Source organism: Hyaena hyaena, unplaced genomic scaffold (genome assembly GCF_003009895.1).
Source record: "Hyaena hyaena isolate Hyena2069 unplaced genomic scaffold, ASM300989v1 scaffold_1375, whole genome shotgun sequence".
Lineage (NCBI taxonomy): Eukaryota > Metazoa > Chordata > Mammalia > Carnivora > Hyaenidae > Hyaena > Hyaena hyaena.
Genome location: NW_024081982.1, coordinates 348,541 through 367,223, shown reverse-complemented (window position 1 = coordinate 367,223; position 18,683 = coordinate 348,541). Strand labels below are relative to the sequence as shown.

At 40.3% G+C, this 18,683-nt stretch overlaps 1 protein-coding gene across 1 annotated transcript in view; it reads left to right on the top strand.

Annotated features, from left to right (window-relative positions):
- LOC120225189 (P protein-like) overlaps nucleotides 1-18,683 on the top strand; it is a 199,918-nt gene that overhangs the window by 27,418 nt on the left and 153,817 nt on the right. The window contains exons 4-5 of the mRNA XM_039223450.1: nucleotides 609-702; nucleotides 15,727-15,820. Coding sequence (XP_039079381.1) covers nucleotides 609-702; nucleotides 15,727-15,820 — 188 coding nt within the window. The remainder of the gene's footprint in view (nucleotides 1-608; nucleotides 703-15,726; nucleotides 15,821-18,683) is intronic.

Here is an 18,683-nt window from a genome sequence, read left to right as displayed (position 1 = left end):
TACATGACTTACTAGAGAATACTACTTTTTAGTTGTTGAATATGATAACTATTATATTATGAACGTAAGCAGGGTTGGGAATACTGCACAGAGAGCAGTGTGTGAAGTAGTTTAGCACAATTTTAACAGTATGCAGTTTGTAATCAGAGAACTGTGTTCAGCTTCCAGTTTGGCTACTTATAAGATATGTGTCTCTCCATGCCTTGATTTCCCCATCTATCAATTGAAAGAATAAAAATACTCCTGAGGGATATTTGAGAATTAAATAAAATGATATGTGCATGGAGTTAGTATAGGTCTTGGTCCATTGTAGGGCTAAGAAATGCTGGTTAGATGGTTATAGTTATGGTCCCAGCCACTGTAGGAGATTCTTTAAGATCCACAACAGTGGTCAGGGTAGCTGAGGAAGAGGGAAGAGGACCAGTTAGCTGGTCATATAGGTGGAAACAAAAACATGTCAGTGGGCCCAAACACAAGGTTTTGTGGATTCTGAAGTTTCTTTGGTTTCCCTTTGAACATCTGATGCTTCTTACAGTTTGCTAAAAAAGTGCTTTGGATCTCCTCTTGGCTTCTATGAATATGATTTTAGTGTTCTTTTCCGTCTATAGATTCCTGTGCTCTTGAACCTCAGCCAAGATCCTGAGGTCAGCCTGCCTGCACCACCACTCATGTATGCCCTGGCCCTTGGCGCCTGCCTGGGAGGTAAGGAGGTACTAATGCATGCAGGGAAGGGGCCACCAATGCTGTAGTGAGCATGAAGTGATGGTTAGTAGATGCCAACTTGAAAGTAAATTAAGGAGAGTCTGAATGATTTCCTGAGTGGAAACCCATCTTCAGCTTTGACTGAGCCAATCCTAGAGCTGTTTTGTTCCTCTGAGAAGCCCTTCTGCTCTCTGCAGAACTTCCCCTGACATTCCAAGATGGCAACCTGAGGACAATCATTACTGACATCTCAAAGTGAATGTGCTCCCATGCCACACCCACACTGTACTCACACAGATGTGGCTTATATTTAGAAACAGATTTTGAACCTGAAGTCATCTTCAGTTGCAGTCTTATTCTCTCTGTAAGGGGTTGGGGAAGAAGAGATGAGTGGGTAAGCAAAGAACTAGAGTCTCTAACCTAAGAGTAAAAAGAAAGATTAAAGATTTTTCTTTTTTGGAAAGGGGTATTGTCCTTTGGAGAAGTTGAAAAGTGAATTAGAGAAAGTGTCAGGAGAGACTAACCTCTGGTAAGCAAACAGAAGGGCTTTGATCATCTTTTGAGGGAGCTGCATTAGAATTCTTCTCGTATTTAGGAGCCCTAATCACCATTGGGAACACAAAAAGATTTTGAAGAATCTTAGATAAACACACCATTTTAAGTTTTTATTCTTTTATCCAAGCATGCTTAGATAATCCAGTGTGCTTTGTTCTTTGATTGATCTGTGACGATTAAGTCAATAACTTTCCATTTATTTTATCTCTTTGTTTACAAAGGGGGATTAATGTTATTCAGTGAAGTTGCTATGATTTCTGGAGACAGCTAATTCATCTAATTCAACAGCTGAAATCTCAAGTTCTTATGAGACTGCAGACCTGTTAAAATGCCCCCATTTAAGCATTAGCCCTAGGAAAAGCAATAAGTGTGTTCACAGCTACATTTAACATCAATGATAGAAGCAGAAATAGAGTAACTGGAAACGTGTCCTTTCTGTGGGACTTTGTTCATTAAACATTCCTGAGCTTCTGCTATAACCTGATACTGTGCTATTGAGTGGGGAGACAGTCATCTAAGCTAAGGTAACACCTTAAACAGAGACATATTCTCATGGCAGCAATCACAGAGTGCTTAGGGAGCATGAGAGAGAGAGAGAGAGAGAGAGAGAGAGAGAGAGAGACTAGAGGGAAAGTCATAGAAAGTTCTCTAGAGAGGAAAATTTTGAGTCACATCTCAAAGAGTGAGAAGCCTCTAGGTAGTGCTGATTCCCCCAGAACATGTAGAATCAATGTGGATGGAATTATCAAGGACGTGAACTATTTATACGACTATTAATTTAAAATATAAATATACACTTGTTGACTGAGCCCCCTCTGAAAGCATGTATACAGCTATAATTAATAATAAATATATTAAATCTTGGAATCTTTGTAACCTAGTAGCTCTGATCATTGAATGACACTTGTTCCTGGATTGCAGATGTCCAGTTGTACTTAGTGTTAACTCTACACTTATTCTGTCAGGGACCCTTGCTCATTGACTCAAAGTTTGGAATTACTTTTCTGAAAATTGTGGTAAAACGTATATGGCATACAACTAATAATTTTTAGCATTTTAAAGGGTATGCAATATTATCAGCCATTAGATAAGTGTAAATTAAAGCTATAATAAGATATCAACACATACCTATAGAATGGCTAAAATAAGAAATGGTAAAAACATCAAATATTGACAAGGATGTGGGGAAACTGTATTACTCATATATTATCATTGGGGCTATAGAATGGTACCACATCTCTGGAGAATAGTTAGTCAGTGTCTTAAAAAACTAAAACTTGCAGCTATAAAACTTGCTCATTTTATAATCCAGCAGTTGCACTCCTGGACGTTTATTCTAGAGCAGTGAAAACTTATATTCACCCCAAACCTACATACAAATGTTGATGGAGGCTTTGTGATAGCCAAAAGGTAGAAACAAACCAGATATCTTTCAAGAAACTGTGTTACATCCCTACCATGGAATGCTACTCAAAATAAAAAGAAATTAAATGTTGACATACACGGCAACCTTGATGAATCTCCAAGGAATTTTGTGGAGTGAAAACAGTCAATCTCAAAAGGTTACAGACTCTGCGTTTCCACTTATATGATATTCTTGAAATGATAAAGTTATAGAATGAAGAGTAAATTAGTGGCGGGGATGGGGGGGCGGGCAGTGAGTTCGTTAAGTACCGGGCAAGGTGGAAGGAAGTTGGTATGACTATAAAGGGGTTACAGGAGGGATCATTGTGGTGATGAAAATGTTCTGTATATTGAGTGTATCAATGTCAATATTCTGATTGTGACATAGTACTATGGTTTTGAATTCTATTGCCATTGAAGAAAACGTAAATGGTATATGGGATCTCTTTATATTATTCTTTACAATTTTGTATGAATGTAAAATTACCTCAAAATTAAACTTCAAATAAAGAATAAAAAAAGGGAAAAGTCAGAGGAAAAATTGATTAAATATATAATTACTAAATAAATATAGATAGGCTGACGAGAAATAAAGTTAAACAAATAGCCCAGAATCTAGAGAAAGGTCAAAGAATATATTATAGAAGAAAAAATAATACACATAAAAGTTCATTATGGGGGGGCGTCTGGGTGGCTTAGCCGGTTGAGCGTCCGACTTTCGCTTAGGTCATGATCTCGCGGTTCGTGGTTTCGAGCCCCTCGTCTGGCTCTGTGCTGACTGTCTGCTCAGAGCCTGGAGCCTGTTTCGGTCTGTGACTCCCTCTCTCTCTGACCCTCCCCTGCTCACACTGTCTCTCTCTCTCTCCTAGAAATAAATAAAAACATTTAAAAAATTTAAAAAAAAAAGTTCATTATGGGAAATCCCATATTTAACTTCTAGGAAAATCTCAGGAAGGATAGAATTAAATTAAAGAAGGAATTTATCCAGGAAATAATAGAAGCAAATTTTCCAGAGTAGAAGTATTACACAATACATGCAAATGTCATCTTTGTGAAATTTTAGAACTCAAAGAGGCTTAGAAACTTGCTCAATGTCATACAACTAGTAAATCTCAGAACTGGGAATCCACAATAGTGACACCTAGGACTTCTTTCTACCTATCACATGGAACCCATACCATGTGTTGGATACCATCAAAGTCTGTTAGCATCTTATTAAATTGCTGCAACAACCATTGACATCTATATCCAGGGAAAGTGGTGACTGTCCTCATTTTATTCACACGTAGCTGTCTCCCCTACATTTCTTCCCCAGTGATGATGAGTGAGACAGCTCTGTGCCAAAGACACTTGAGTCAAGGAGACATAAGGGAGTTATTCTGTGGGAATAGAGGGGCTTCTGGTAATGATTTCCCTGATCCTGAGAACAAACCTTAGGCAAGAGACTGGTCCCACTTCTTTCTCTGGATACTATCCCCTCACATGTAGTAATGAGATGCCTGGAGCCATTTCTAGCCCAACTGTGGGGCCAAGACAGTGTGGATGAGTGGCAGAGCACACATGTGCAGATAACTGGTTCTAGACAATGCCACTGATCTCTGAAACAAACAATGAGTCCTGATTTCCTCCGCCTATGACTGCCTGTTATAAGAGATAAATTCTCTATATTACCAACACCATCCTGTTTTGCATCTTCCTTTATCCTTCCTTACAACCCAAACCATCTTAATATAACAAAGCTGGTCAGTGGCTACTCATGCTCATACAGCTTAGCTGATTTGAGATTTTGATGGAGGTCTTCAGAACCAAATCTAGCATTCTTTCCACAATGTCTGCTGATATTCTCTATTTCCAATGTTTGTGCAGGACCTGTGCTCTGGATGGAAAACACTGCTCCCATTCTCTTCTCTGCATCCCTGTACTGTAATAGTTGCTCTGGTAGCTCATCTACTCTGCTTGGTTCATTTTGGTGGCCAAAAAGATATGAGGGAAACCTGTTTTGGAGCCCCTTGATATAGATTCTTCCCTTCTGATAAAAATGTGTTGCTATCAGTTCTTCTTCATGCTTCCTACCTTAGATGTAACCAAAAAACCATCGGAGATGGGAGGGAGAGGCCAAGAGAATTATGAAGATCTGCCTCTGACATTACATGAGACATTGAACTGATTCTCCAGACGTCTGCCCCCAGACTTCTTGTTACAAGGAAGATTATTTCCCTTTGTATGTAAACCAGTGTTAGCTAGGTTTTCTGTTACCCATAGCTGAAAGCATTCTTAAAAGAAACAGTGCTCAGTGAAAACATATTAATGCACCACCTTCCAGTTTACAAGGTATTAAGGAGGCTGAATGCAAAGCAATGACTGAAAACCAGGCCTGGGGAAAGGAGGTCAGGCTGTGAGGACATATCCCAGTGCAAAAAGGGCTTTGGGGGAATAGCAATCCCCAATGTGCCATCTGTGGTACATTCCTAAAAAGGTGGATAGGAGTCAAATGTACAAAAGCTGAGCAACTGCTTTACATAGAGAAATCAGCCCAGCCCTTGGTCATTTCTCTGTCTCATCTTCCATCTAAGGAAAGAATTTGAACCATGAATCATTTCACTTCTCTGTCCCCACCCTGCCCAAGTTGTCATGCAGCCAGGAAACCAAGCTCTTACACCTTCCCTGACATTCCATTCCCTGAATCCAGAATTGCTCAGGAACAAATTTACCTACTGAGCCAGTGCACCTTGGCAACATGAGGTAGGAAATGGAAAGGGCGTTCCATTTTCTGGCAAGTGGCACATTGCAATTGAGGAATTCATATCACGTGCAGTATGATGAAATGCTATTGATCCAAGGAATGGCATATTAACTGGAAGAAAAGGGGTATTTTTTTCAATCATCTCCTTTCAACAGGAGAGAAGAAAAATGTTGCTTTTTAGTTTTAGAGCTCACATAGGTTGCTGAATATTCCCCTAGATCACATGTTAAGCTCCATGCAGTCCAGAAGCAGAGCTCTCCATGTTAAGTCCTGGAGCAGCAGTGTTTGGGAGTGGCAGGGAAGACACCATCCAGGCACTGAGGTGTGTGCCCTGCAGTAGAGGATGGTAGGCAGGGTTCTCTGAAGATCATGGGCTTCCCTTGGGGACAGCTTTGGCAGACTTGGAAACATTTATAGGGAAGGATGATTTGCCAGGGTGTGGAATCTCACTGGCAGGTCGCCTCACTCAGAGCAGGAGCCAGCTGGCTGGCAGGGTGATGGGATGTGTCAGTGTGACACACCAAGAGTAGGCTGTCTGGAGCCATCATTGATATTGAATTTGTATGTCACCATCTGCTCAATACCTTTAGATGCTTTCTATGACTCTCTACCAAAAGGCCTTGGGTCTATGTCACACAGACTGGATCTTGCCTTCTCTGATACTTCTCTGGAGCCAAAACAGCTGGTTCTAGTCTTGGGCTCATCACCTCCCAGCCTTGACATCTCAGCACATTGATTTTCTGTGCCTGTTTCTTCATGGGGACATTGAGAACCTTAGGGATCATGATCAAGATGAGACTCCAAGCCTTTAGAATGCTTTTGATCCTGAGGAGACACTGAGCAGATATCTGGTCTTGTCCTTCTCAAACCCTTTTCCAGTAGAACTCAACTTACACCCAGGCCTTGTTGAAGCTGGTTGTTCCTTCCCATTCTCTTTTCTGCCTCCTAAATCTCCTCTTCGTCAGGGCAGCCCTACTGTCTGACCATGTTCCAATGAACTTGGCCCTCTCAACATTTCTCTCAGCTTCTGTGATCACATGTCTGCTATGCATCTCCTGCATGGTATTTCTGTCCTGTCTCCCCAAGAACATGTACCCCATGAGCCCCCAGAGGGTATGAGCTAATTTGTCCACAGAAAGCAGGTGGAGGGTGAAGGGAAGAGCTGCTTAGGATTTGGAAATTAGCAAGAAGCTAATGGAAATCAAGGAGGGGAGTAGAGACAGATGTCTGTATTGAGATGGAAATAAACTCAGTTCTAGCAGATATCTGAAACAAAGAGGTCTTCAGAATGGTCCTGAAATACTGGGATCACCTGAATAAGGTTTCTATCACTACTGTAACACACAGACAAACTTAGGGAATTTATTATCTCATATTTCTTGTCTTCCAGGTAAGGATGGCTCAGATAGACCTCTGCTTAGAGTCTCATGAGGCCAAGATCAAGGTGTCTGCAGGCTATGTTCCCTTCTGGTAGTAGTGGGATGGGTCTACTTCTGAGCTCACTCATATTGTTGCCAGGATCAAGTCCCTTGCAGCTCTAAGACTGAGTACTCATACGTTTCTAGCTATAAGTTGGGCTGCCCTTAGCTCCAGAAGGCCTCTCTCATTCTGGAACTTGGGCCTAAATCTCAGAGTTAGCAATGGTGTGTGGAATCCTGCTCATGGTGTGGATACCTCTCATCCATTTCAGATCTTTCCTGAGATCCCTCTGACCCTTCTGGAATCTCTCTGACTACCCCACCCCATTTCTTCTACCACTCTCACCCCTCCCTGGGTTCTCTTTGAGCCCCTGAGATCTCTCTGACTCTCCCTTTGAGGCTCCTTTTCTGCTTTCACCTGGAGAAAATTTTCTGCTTTTAAGGGTTCATGTGATTCAAGGTGTCCACCTAGATACTCCAGGATAACCCCCCATTCTTAGGGTCCTAACCTGAATTACTCCTGCAAAGTCTGCTTCGCCATGCAGGGTAACATGATGGCATAACCACAGGTCCTGAGGATTAAGGAATGGACTTCTTTGCAGTGGGTCTGGGGAGCATTGACCAGCTCCCCCATCACCTGAAGCAAGCCAGTATCACCCGTAGTCTAGAGCGTTCCCCAACCAGGATCCCTGTTTCCTTTATCACCACCCTAGTTTGCCCTGCACACAGCAGACTGATGTCAGCCTGTAATGCCTTTCATTTCTCTTGGTCATGTGCAAATAGTCCACTGCTCTTCCTGTTATTCTGGGTAGGGCCGTATACTCTTTTATTTTTTAAATAGTCTATTGTCAAGTTGGTTTCCATATAACACCCAGTGCTCATCCCCACAAGTGTCCTCCTCCATGCCCATCACCACCCTTCCCTTCCCCAACCTCCATCAGCCCTCAGTTTGTTCTCAGCATTCAAGAGTCTCTCATGGTTTGCCGCCCTCTCTCTTCCACACTATTTTTCCCCTTCTTTTCATCCATGGTCCTCCATTAAGTTCCTCCTAATCCTCCTATACGTGCAAACATATGGTATCTGTCCTTCTCTGCTTGACTTATTTCACTCTGCATAGCACCCTCAAGGTCCATCCATGTTGCTACACATGGCCAGATATCATTATTTCTCATTGCCATGTAGTATTCCATTGTATAAATAAACCACATCTTCTTGATCCATTCGTCAGTTGATGAATACTTAGGATCTTTCCATGTCTTGGGTATTGTTGAGAGTGCTTCTATGAACATTCGGGTACATGTGCCCCTATGCATCAGCACTCCAGTATCCCTTGGGAAAATTCCTAACATTACTATTGCTGGGTCATAGGGGAGTTCTATTGTTACTTTTTTGAGGAACCTCCACACTGTTTTCCAGAGGGGCTGCACCAGTTTACATTCCCACCAACAGTGTAGGAGGGTGCCTGTTTCTCCACATTCTCACCAGCATCTAGAGTCCTCTGATTTGCTCATTTAACCACTCTGACTGGGTGAAGTGGTATCTCAGTGTGGTTTTGATTTGTATTTCCCTGATGAGGAGGGATGCTGAGCATCGTTTCATGTGTCTGTTGGCCATCTGGATGTCCTCTTTGGAGAAGTGTCTGTTCATGTCTTCTGCCCATTTCTTCACTGGATTGTTTTTTGGGTGCGGAGTTTGATGAGTTCCTTATATATTTTGGATACTAACCCTTAATCTGATATGTCATTTGCAACTATCTTTTCCCATTCTGTCGGTTGCCTATTAGTTTTATGGATTGAAAAACTTTGCCGTGCAGAAGCATTTTATCTTGATGAGTTCCCAATAGTTTATTTTTGCTCTTGATTCCCTTGCTTTTGGGGATGTGTCAAGTAAGAAATTGCTGTGGGTGAGGCCAAGGAGGTTGTTTCCTGCTTAATCCTCTAAGATTTTGTAGGTTTCCTGTCTCACATTCAGGTCCTTTATCCATTTTGAGTTTATTTTTGTGTATGGTATAAGGGAATGATCTAGTTTAATTCTTCTGCATGTTGCTCTCCAGTTCTCCCAGCACCATCTGTTAAAGATGCTGTCCTTTTTCCATGGGATACTCTTTCCTCCTTTATCCAAGATTAGTTGGCCATATATTTGTAGGTCCAATTCTGAGTTCTCAATTCTATTCCATTGGTCTATGTGTCTGTTTTTGTGCCAATACCATACTGTCATGATGATGACAGCTTTGTAGTAGAGGCTAAAGTCTGGGATGGTGATGCCTCCCGTTTTACTTTTCTTCTTCAAGATTATTTTGGCTATTCGAGGTCTTTTGTGGTTTCATACAAATTTTAGGATAGTTTGTTCTAGTTTTGAGAAGAATGCTGGTGCAATTTTGATTGGGATTGCATTGTATGTGTAGATTGCTTTGGGTAGTTAATGACATTTTAACAATATTTATTCTTCCAACCCATGAGCGTAAAATGTTTTTCCATTTCTTTGTGTCTTCTTCAATTTCCTTCATAAGTTTTCTATAGTTTTCATCATATAGATCTCTTATATGTTTGGTTAGGTTTATTCCTAGGTATTTTATGGTTTTTAGTGCAATTGTCAATGGAATCAGTTTTTTGATTTCTCTTTCTGTTGCTTCATTGTTGGTGTATAAAAATGCAACCGATTTCTGTACGTTGATTTTGTACCTTGCGACTTTGCTGAATTCATGGATCAGTTCTAGTAGATTCTGGTGGAGTCTGTCAGGCTTTCTGTGTAGAGTATCATGTCATCTGTGAAAAGTGAAAGTTTGACTTCTTGTTTGCCAATTCTGATGCCTTTTATTTCCTTTTGTTGTGTGATTGCTGATGCTAGGACTTCTAGCACCATGTTAAACAACAGTGGTGAGAGTAGACGTCCCTGTCATGTTTGTGACCTCAGGGGAAAAGCTCTCAGTTTTTCCCCATTGAGAATGATGTTAGCTGAGGGCTTCTCATAGAATACTTTTATGATGTTTAAGTAACTTCCTTCTATCCCGACTTTCTCGAGGGTCTTTATTAAAGAAGCAATGCCGTATTTTGTCAAATGCTTTTTCTGCATCTATTGACAGGATCATATGGTTATTCTCTTTTCTTTTGTTGATGTGGTGTATCACGTTGATTGATTTGCAAATATTGAACCATCCCTGTAACCCAGGAATGAATCCCACTTGATCATGGTGGATAATTGTTTTTTCTGCTGTTGAATTCGATTTGCAAGTATAGTGTTGAGGATTTTTGCATCTGTATTCATCAAGGATATTGGCCTGTAGTTCTCTTTTTGTGCTGGGTCTCTATCTGGCTTGGGAATCAAAGTGATGCTGGCTTCATAGAATGAGTCTGGAAGTTTTCCTGCATTTTCTATTTTTTGGAATACCTTAAGAAGAATGGGTATTAGCCCTGTCTGGTAGAATTTCCCAGGGAAGCTATCTGGCCCAGTGGCCTTGTTTGTTGGGAGATTTTTTTTTGGGGGGGGGATATTTTTGATAACTGATTCAATTTCTTCGCTAGCTACGGGTCTGTACAGATTTTCTACTCTTCCTGTGTGAATTTTGGTAGTGCATGTGTCTTCAGGAATTTTTCCATTTCTTCTCAGTTGTCAAGTTTGTTGGCATATAATTTTTCATAGTATACCCTGATATTTGTATTTGTGAGGGATTGGTTGTAATAAATCCATTTTCATTTATGATATTGTCTATTTGAGTGATCTCTCTTTTCTTTTTGAGAAGCCTTGTTAGAAGTTTGTCAATTTTGTTTATTTTTTCAAAAAACCAATTCTTGGTTTCATTGATCTGTTCAACTGTTTTTTTTCCTATATTGTTTATTTCTGCCCTGGTTTTTATTATTTCTATTTTCCTGCTGGTTTGGGGGTGCTCTTGTTGCTTTCCTTCCAGTTTCATTAGATGCATTGTTAGGTTTTGTATTTGCGCCTTTTCTATTTTCTTGAAATAGTCCTGGAGTGCAATGTTCTTTCCTCTTAGGACTGCCTTTGCCACATCTCAATGAGTTTGGATTGTTGTATTTTCATTTTCACTTGTTTCCATATATTTTTTAAATTTCTTCTCTAAATGCCCGATTGGCCCATTCGTTCTTTAGTAGGGTGTTATTTAACCTCCATGTTATTGGAGATTTTTCAGGTTTTTCTTGTGGTTTATTTCATGTTTCATAGCGTTGTGATCTGAAACTGTGCATGGTATGATCTCAGTTCTTTTATATTTATTGAGGGCTGCTTTATGTCTCAGTATGTGATCTATCTTGGAGAATGTGCCATGCTCACTTGAGAAGAAAGTGAATTTCATGGCCTCAGGATGTAGAGTTCTATATATATCTGTCAAATCCATCTGGTCCAATGTCTCATTCAAATCTCTTGTGTCTTTAGCGATTTTCTATCTAGTTGATCTATCCATTGCTGTAAGTGGAGTATTAAAGTCCACTGCTATTAGCACATTCTTATTCATAAGAGTGTTTCTGTTTCTGATTGTTTTATGTATTTGGGTGCTTCCAAATTCGGTGCATAGACATTTGTAATTATTAACTCTTCCTGATGGACAGACCCTGTAATTATTATATAATGCCCTTCTTCATCCCTTGTTACTACCTTTATTTTAATGTCCAGTTTGTCTGATATAAGTATAGCTACTCTGGCTTTCTTTTGATTTCTAGTAGCATGATAGATAGTTCTCCATCCCCTTGCTTTCAATCTGAAGATGTCCTCAGGTCTAAAATGAGTCTCTTGTAGACAGCAAATCGATGGATTTTGTTTCTTTATCCATTCTCTTACCCTATATCTTTTTATTGGATCATTTAGTCCATTTACATTCAGTGATATTATTGAAATATGTAGATGTAGAGTCATTGTGTTCTCTGTAGGATTCATGCTTGTAGTGGTGTCTCTAGTATCTTGCGTTGCTTGCAACGTTTCCCTCATAGCGTCCTCCTCAGGATTTCTTGTAGGCCTAGTTTAGTAGTGATGAGTTCTTTCAATTTTTGTTTATTTGGGAACACTTTTATCTCTCCTTTCATTCTGAATGACAGGCTTGTCATTCCCTTTGTATCTTAGGGACCTTTTATCCCTAGCTGCTTTCAGAATTCTCTCTTTATCCTTATATTTTGCCAGTTTCACTATGATTGTCATGCAGATGATTGACTCAAATTATGTGTGAGGGCAGTTTCTGTGACTCTTGGATTTCAATGTCTGTTTCCTTCCCTAGATTGGGGAAGTTCTCAGCCATAATTTTTTCAAGTACCCCTTCAGTGCCTCTCTCTCTCCTCCTCTTATGGAATTCCTAATATACGGATATTGTTCCGTTTGATTGTATCACTCAGCTATCAAAGTCTCCTTTCATGCTCCTGGACCAATTTATCTCTCTTTTTCTCGGCTTCCTCTTTTTCTATAATTTTGTCTTCTAATTCACCTATTCTCTTCTCTGCTTCTTCAGTCTGTGCATTTGATGTCTCTATTTCATGATGCACCTAATTTATAGCATTTTTAAATCCATCACAACTATTTTTAGCTCTGTAGTCTTTGTAGCAATAGCTTCTCTGATTACTTCCATGTCTTCTTCAGGCCCAGTGATTAATTTTATTACTATTGTTCTAAATTCATGTTCAGTTATGTTGCTTATATCTGTTTTGAGCAGTTCTTTTGCTATTTTTCTTCCTGGAATTTCTTTAGAGGAGAATTCTTCCGTTTCATCATTTTGGCTAGCTTTCTGTCTCTTGTCAGTTTTAAAAGCTCTTTATGCGCTCTGCACCTGCGAGTACTGCTATATTAAAGAAGGCTCTTTGACTCTCCAGGGCCTGTCCATTCAGGAAGTGTTCTTTGAATGGTGTTTCTTGGTCTCTCTTGTTGAGACTTTGGTTATTTTATTTCTCTACTCGTAGTGACATTTGGGACTCTCCCCATGTGTATTTTGGCTTGTTTCTGAGGTAACCCTGAAAAGAAAAACAGACAGACAAACACAGAGGGAACATAGGCATGCAAACACACAGACAAATCGAAAAAAGAAGCAAACCGAAAGTGAATATGAGAAAAGAGAAAAGAAGAAAAGAAAGAAAAACCATAAGAGAAAAGACAATCTAAAAGCATAAAACCAAATTTCTCAGCCACAAATAAAGAGCAGGTTGTATGCAGTCCTGATGGTAGAGCATATACAAAGAGGAAATGACTGGGTAGGGAGAAATAGAAATTGGACAATGGCAAGACAGAGAGACTAAAAGGCTTAATTCAGAGAAATATAGAGGAGAATATGGTAGGAGGCAAGGAGAAAGAAACGAAGATAATGTTACCCAAAGAAACAATATAGTCTGATTATTTCCGAGTAGGAGGATGCGAAAGGAAGGTAATGACGGAGGTGGAGAATAGGCATCAAGAGAATGGGTTAAATGTGACTGTTTAAGCATACCGATGACCAGAGTACCCAGTCCAGCAGAGGAGAGGGATATGAATGAGACAAGAAAAATGTATCTGAATAGAAAGAATTGATCTAGAGTTAATCATGGCAATGCTCCATGTTGGTCTCTCCCAGACTCCTGTTTAAAAAAAAGAAAAAAAGAAGCACTCCATTGTGGATGGGTGTGGTTTGGTGTAGGCAGGTCTTGCCTCCACTATGGTCCCTAGGGCCACTTCCTGAGGCCCCACCTTGGTGGTTGTGGGGAGAAAAATGGTGGCGCCCCAGTCCCTTCTTGAACCAAGCATTTGCAAGTCACTCTTTTGAGTCTGATCTCCCTGTGCTGCGGGAGTAGCCAAGGTGGGCCATGTTCTATCTCCCAAGCTCCACCTCGTTTCCAGATCTTAGTTCAGGTGCTTTATTGATACTGCCCGAAATGTAATCCCACAGGCTGGGTCACTTCCCAGCTGGGGATTGAGCTGGGAGAGCAGTGGAGCAGTTTCTCCTGGCACCACCTGGGTCTGGTGCTCCCACCCAAAAGAAAGCACCACAGCTAGAAATAAGATCCCTCTTCACCCCGGGCTGAGGTTTTTCTCTTCTCCAGGGACAGTTCTATGGGCAATTTCAGCTGTTCTTTCTCTTCCCATAGTCTCTCCACGGCTCTCCATGGAGAGGCTCTGGTCCCAGCCAATTTTTATCTTCCCCGATTGGCAATCACTGCACCTATGAGGCTGTCTTCTTAGTGAATTCTGTCTCTTTTCCTCCCAGACTCCTGCAATTCAGTGTCCTATGGCTTCAGGCCTTCTCTGTTTGAGAGATGCGGGCAAGCAAAATGTATGGAGCTCCCTACTTCTCCACCATCTTGCCTATGGCCCTATTGAGTTGTTAAGATCTAAAGTCTTTATCTTTTGAGCAAGCATATAAATGGATGTGACATGCTATGTCAAAGGTTTTATTGAAAAAAAAAACAGTCTAAATTGTCTATGGAGGAAAAACAGAGAGAGTAAGATGAAGCTTGAGTTCACTAGCCTTTGCACAGGCAGTCCGGGATGCATATCTGACAGGTAGTTTTGTTGCCTGCCTATGAGTTTCAATAAGAGGCTAAGGACTGCAAGGAGGAAGGGGAAGGAGTGTGCATTCAGCTGAGTGTCATTTTAACTGGCACCTCATCTGCAAAGGCCTCTCGTGGGGAACGGACCCCAGGCTGTGTGCCTCCTTTAGTGGAAAAATCCAGAAGGCTACGTTGCTCTAAGGTTATTTATTTTGTACTTCTCTCCATACACAGCACTCTGGAAGATGTAGAGATACTATGGTGCTGGATTTTCAGAAAAGGCAGCACTTAGGGGTTCAGCTAATGTAGCCAGGACTCCACCCTTGGTCCTCTTCTTCCTGCTCTGCTTTTACTTATGTTGTCTAGTGTCAGAGAGGCTGCTCCCTTGTGCCAACATGAAGTAGGCAGCTCCAGATTTGTGTCTTACAGTTCACTAGTCCTTAGAAAACAGACTCTTTTCCTTGGTGGTTTATGCACACATGTCAGAACTGAGAAAAACTGGCTGAGCCTGGGTAATATGCCTATTCTTAAGCCCTGACCTCTGAGATTAGGGGTTAAACAATACTGATCAATTTCATCAAACAAGTTAACCTTTCCCTGAATCAGTCATGATGTTGGGGATGGTCTTGAGTCACATTCCTCTCCATGAGACCTCACTGGTATGTATGCATGTGTAGGTTATGACTCCACACAGATTTTCTACAGTGTCAAAAAGGCTCACCCAGAGAGGCATTTAATTATTCCACTTGTTTGCATCCATTCTTCCATCCACAGACAGGATTTTCTGGTGGGTGTCTGGGCCTGGAGTCCTAAAGAAGGTGGTTCTTATCTGAAATCCCATTCTACTGCTCTGAAGACACCTGTTCTCTCCTACAGTTGTTAGCCTGCCTTACATTTTCCTCTAAGCGATAAATGCTACCATATCCCACAGTGATTTGTCAATTCTCCTTAGCATTTCCTCTTTTCTATCACATAGAACAGTCATAGTCCTGGGGCGCCTGGGTGGCTCAGTCGGTTAAGTGTCCGACTTCAGCTCAGGTCATGATCTCATGGTTTGTGGGTTCGAGCCCCGCATCGGGCTCTGTGCTGACAGCCAGCTCAGAACCTGGAGCCTGTTTCGTACTCTGTGTCTCCCTCTCTCTCTGACCCTCCCCTGCTCATGCTGTCTCTCCTTCTCTCTCAAAAATAAATAAAACATAAAAATTTTAAAAAAAGAACAGTCATAGTCCTATCTGTAAATGAATTTCAGTATTTATAAGCAGTGAACTTATTTTCTGGTTGTCAGTGTTTTGTTTGTTGCAGATATTTGTAAAACAATTACTTTGATAGTACCTATAAAGTAATCAAATCAAAAGCCTGTGAGATGATTTGAATATTACAGAACAAAAGATAAAAGAAGGCTACTACTAAAATAAACTGAAATTTTATTTTACTTTAAAATTTTTGATTCCAGGTAATGGGACACTGATTGGAGCATCGGCAAATGTTGTTTGTGCAGGAATTGCTGAGCAGCATGGATATGGATTCTCTTTCATGGAATTTTTCAGGTGCTTAAAACTCATTTTAAATTTCTGTTTATTTAATCCATAAGCTTACTTAATTAAAAAAATAGCAATGTGTACTTTTAAGCACACAGTTGTTAATTGTTTTTAACAATTAGAGAGAGGTTTGTGTAGGTGAGCTTAGCCAAAAGAAAATACACGTTGAAAATTTATTGCTGGGATTAGCTTCATAACACAGAACATGATTCAGATATTCTGAATAATTCAGATTGACTCTAGGGGTCAGAAGTGATTGTGGGATTCCTGGGTATTTTATGTTGTTGATCTCTTGAAAATTCCAGTGGGGATTTGTGCCTTGATGATCAATGACTAGGGTGCAAAATGAGAATCTGAAGACCCCATACTAGATTGCCCAGTGAAAAAGCTTGTACTTGAAAGGACCCAGGAATATCTGCAGACAAGGGCAGCCTGATAACATGCATTCATGTGTGGGCACATATCAAGAGGGCGACACAGAGATGAAGCCACGTGAGGAAGAGCAGTCAATGTTTGCTCCTGCAAAGGAAAAGCTGTTCCAAAGGAGCAAGGCCCATGCTGGAGTCCTGACTCCCTGCCTGCCTGTTTTCATATGGCATCACTGCACTTTGGAAGTAGTTGAATGGGCAGAGTAGGCATTGACAGCTTCTGTAAAATGGTGCTGCTAAAATAAACTGACACTCATTTGGAATTGAACAAGACTTCTGTCGAAGTTCTTGGACTGTAAACTCATAGCTCATGTATGCGCCGCAAAGGTTCTCAGAACCAGCCCTGCTTAAGATTTGGAACAGCAGCTCTGCCTAAAAGGCGGAGTGACCTGCAGCCCATGGAGGCTATGACCTTGGGCTTCTGAAGGGCACTACTTGGCTCAGCTGGGCCTGGGGATAAAACTTCACAGTCATACCTAGGTAAGAACCAACACCAATCTCTACATATAACACTGCTTTTGGCAGACTTATTATACTGGCCATTTCTGTTTATCAGTGACTAGTAATTCTTGACAATTTTTCTGAGACACTAAAATTAGTTAATCAACACTCCTGGAAGACTTGAGCATGGGATGGAGGGATGAGGCTGGACACTGAGCTGTGGAGACACTGAACGTGCCTCTCTCAGCAGGACTCTGGCACATTGTTGCCCCCAGTACTAAGAGACGGGATCTGAAACTTAGCACTTGATCACTGTCTTCCTGTTTAGAGTTCATCTGCCTCTGCTAAGCGTAAAAGGAATAATCCTATCACTTAAACAAGGTTTCCATTCAAATGTCCCTGGTCTCCTCTTCTTGGTGAGCCAAATATGTGTTACACTGGCCCTCTATCTGCTGACAACTATGGATGGACTCAACAGTAGGGGCTTTCATGGCCATTTAGCAACACTGGTTGGCCTTACAAGTAGGCTTGAGAGGTCTGGCATTAATATCATAAAAGATTAGAGGACTTGTAGGGCAACAATACACCCTGGTCTGATATTTTTTCCAGTGTAACATTGAAATAATATTCAGGATATCTGTTTGACTTAAAGGTTGGTGTGCAGTCACCCAGATCCTGCATAGAGCCCAAGGTTCAGCTAGAGTGGGTTCAGCTAGTGTGTACTGAACTTTCTGATATATGCACCTTGTGTGCAGAGTTACAGTGGTGAAAGCTAGGATAATATTTAGCAGCTTGGGGGCCTCAGAAAGATGGGTGCAAGAGTGCCAGTCTTTTCTTCCAAAACCTCTTTAGCTAGTGGCCTTAAGAATGGCATCCACCTTCTTAGATGGAGAAAAAAATGTCTCTCTGGTTAGTAATGTTCAAGAGCCATATCTTATTTCTATCTGGTTCCACTTCTGATTATTCTTCTTGTCAGGTCCTTGCTGCTCAGAAATCAGAGTAGTTTGCTCATTAAATGGTCATGTAATTGTTCAGCCCATATTTGTATAAAATTGTTATTTTGAAGTTGCAAATGTATTAAATTGACTTTTATCTACCTCATTTCAAAATTTCTTTCACAAAAGGTGGCTGCCTGTGATACACAGTGCAAAATGTTGACTTTCCACTTTAGTTTTTAAAAATTACTATTTGTTTCTGACTATATAAATATATATAAAATATATAAAAGCAAAATATAAAAGTAAAAGGAAGGAAATATAAAAGTAAAAGAATAAGATATAAAAGTATCTCATAATTTTGTTACCCAGAAATAACCACCAATCAAAATTTGGTATGTTTTCTTACATTTTTTCTTCCTTTAAAGATACATATATATTTGTTAACAAAAATTTTAATCTCATTGTGTCTTACCTTTCATTTTTCAACATATATTGTGAACATCTTATCAGGCCATTAGCTATTCTTTCAAAATAGAATATATTTATACCTACAAAGTGTGAATATATCACTGTTTTACTTTTGTTGGGCATACAGGTTGCTTCCTATTCTTTGTTATCGTAATCAATGCTATGTTGAATATCTTCACAGATAAAAATGTGTTTCATTATTGTTAATTGATGATAAAGCTCCTGACGTACAATTGCTGGCAAAGTGAATTTTTTTTATAAATAGTTTATTGTCAAATTGGTTTCCATATAATACCCAGTGCTCATCCACAAAAGTGAATGTTGTTTTAAATTAAGTTTTTCTGTTTAATTCTATTATAGTTAACATATACTGTTATATTAATTTCGGATATACAATATAGAGATTCAAGACTTTCATACATCACCTTCTGCTCATCATGACAAATGCACTCATTAATCCCCATCACCTATTTCACCCATCTCCTCACCTACCTCCCCTCTGGTAACCATTAGTTTGTTCTCTATAGTTTCTTTTCTTTCTTTTCTTTTTTTTTTTTTTTTACAAATAGTTTATTGTCAAATTAGTTTCCACATAAC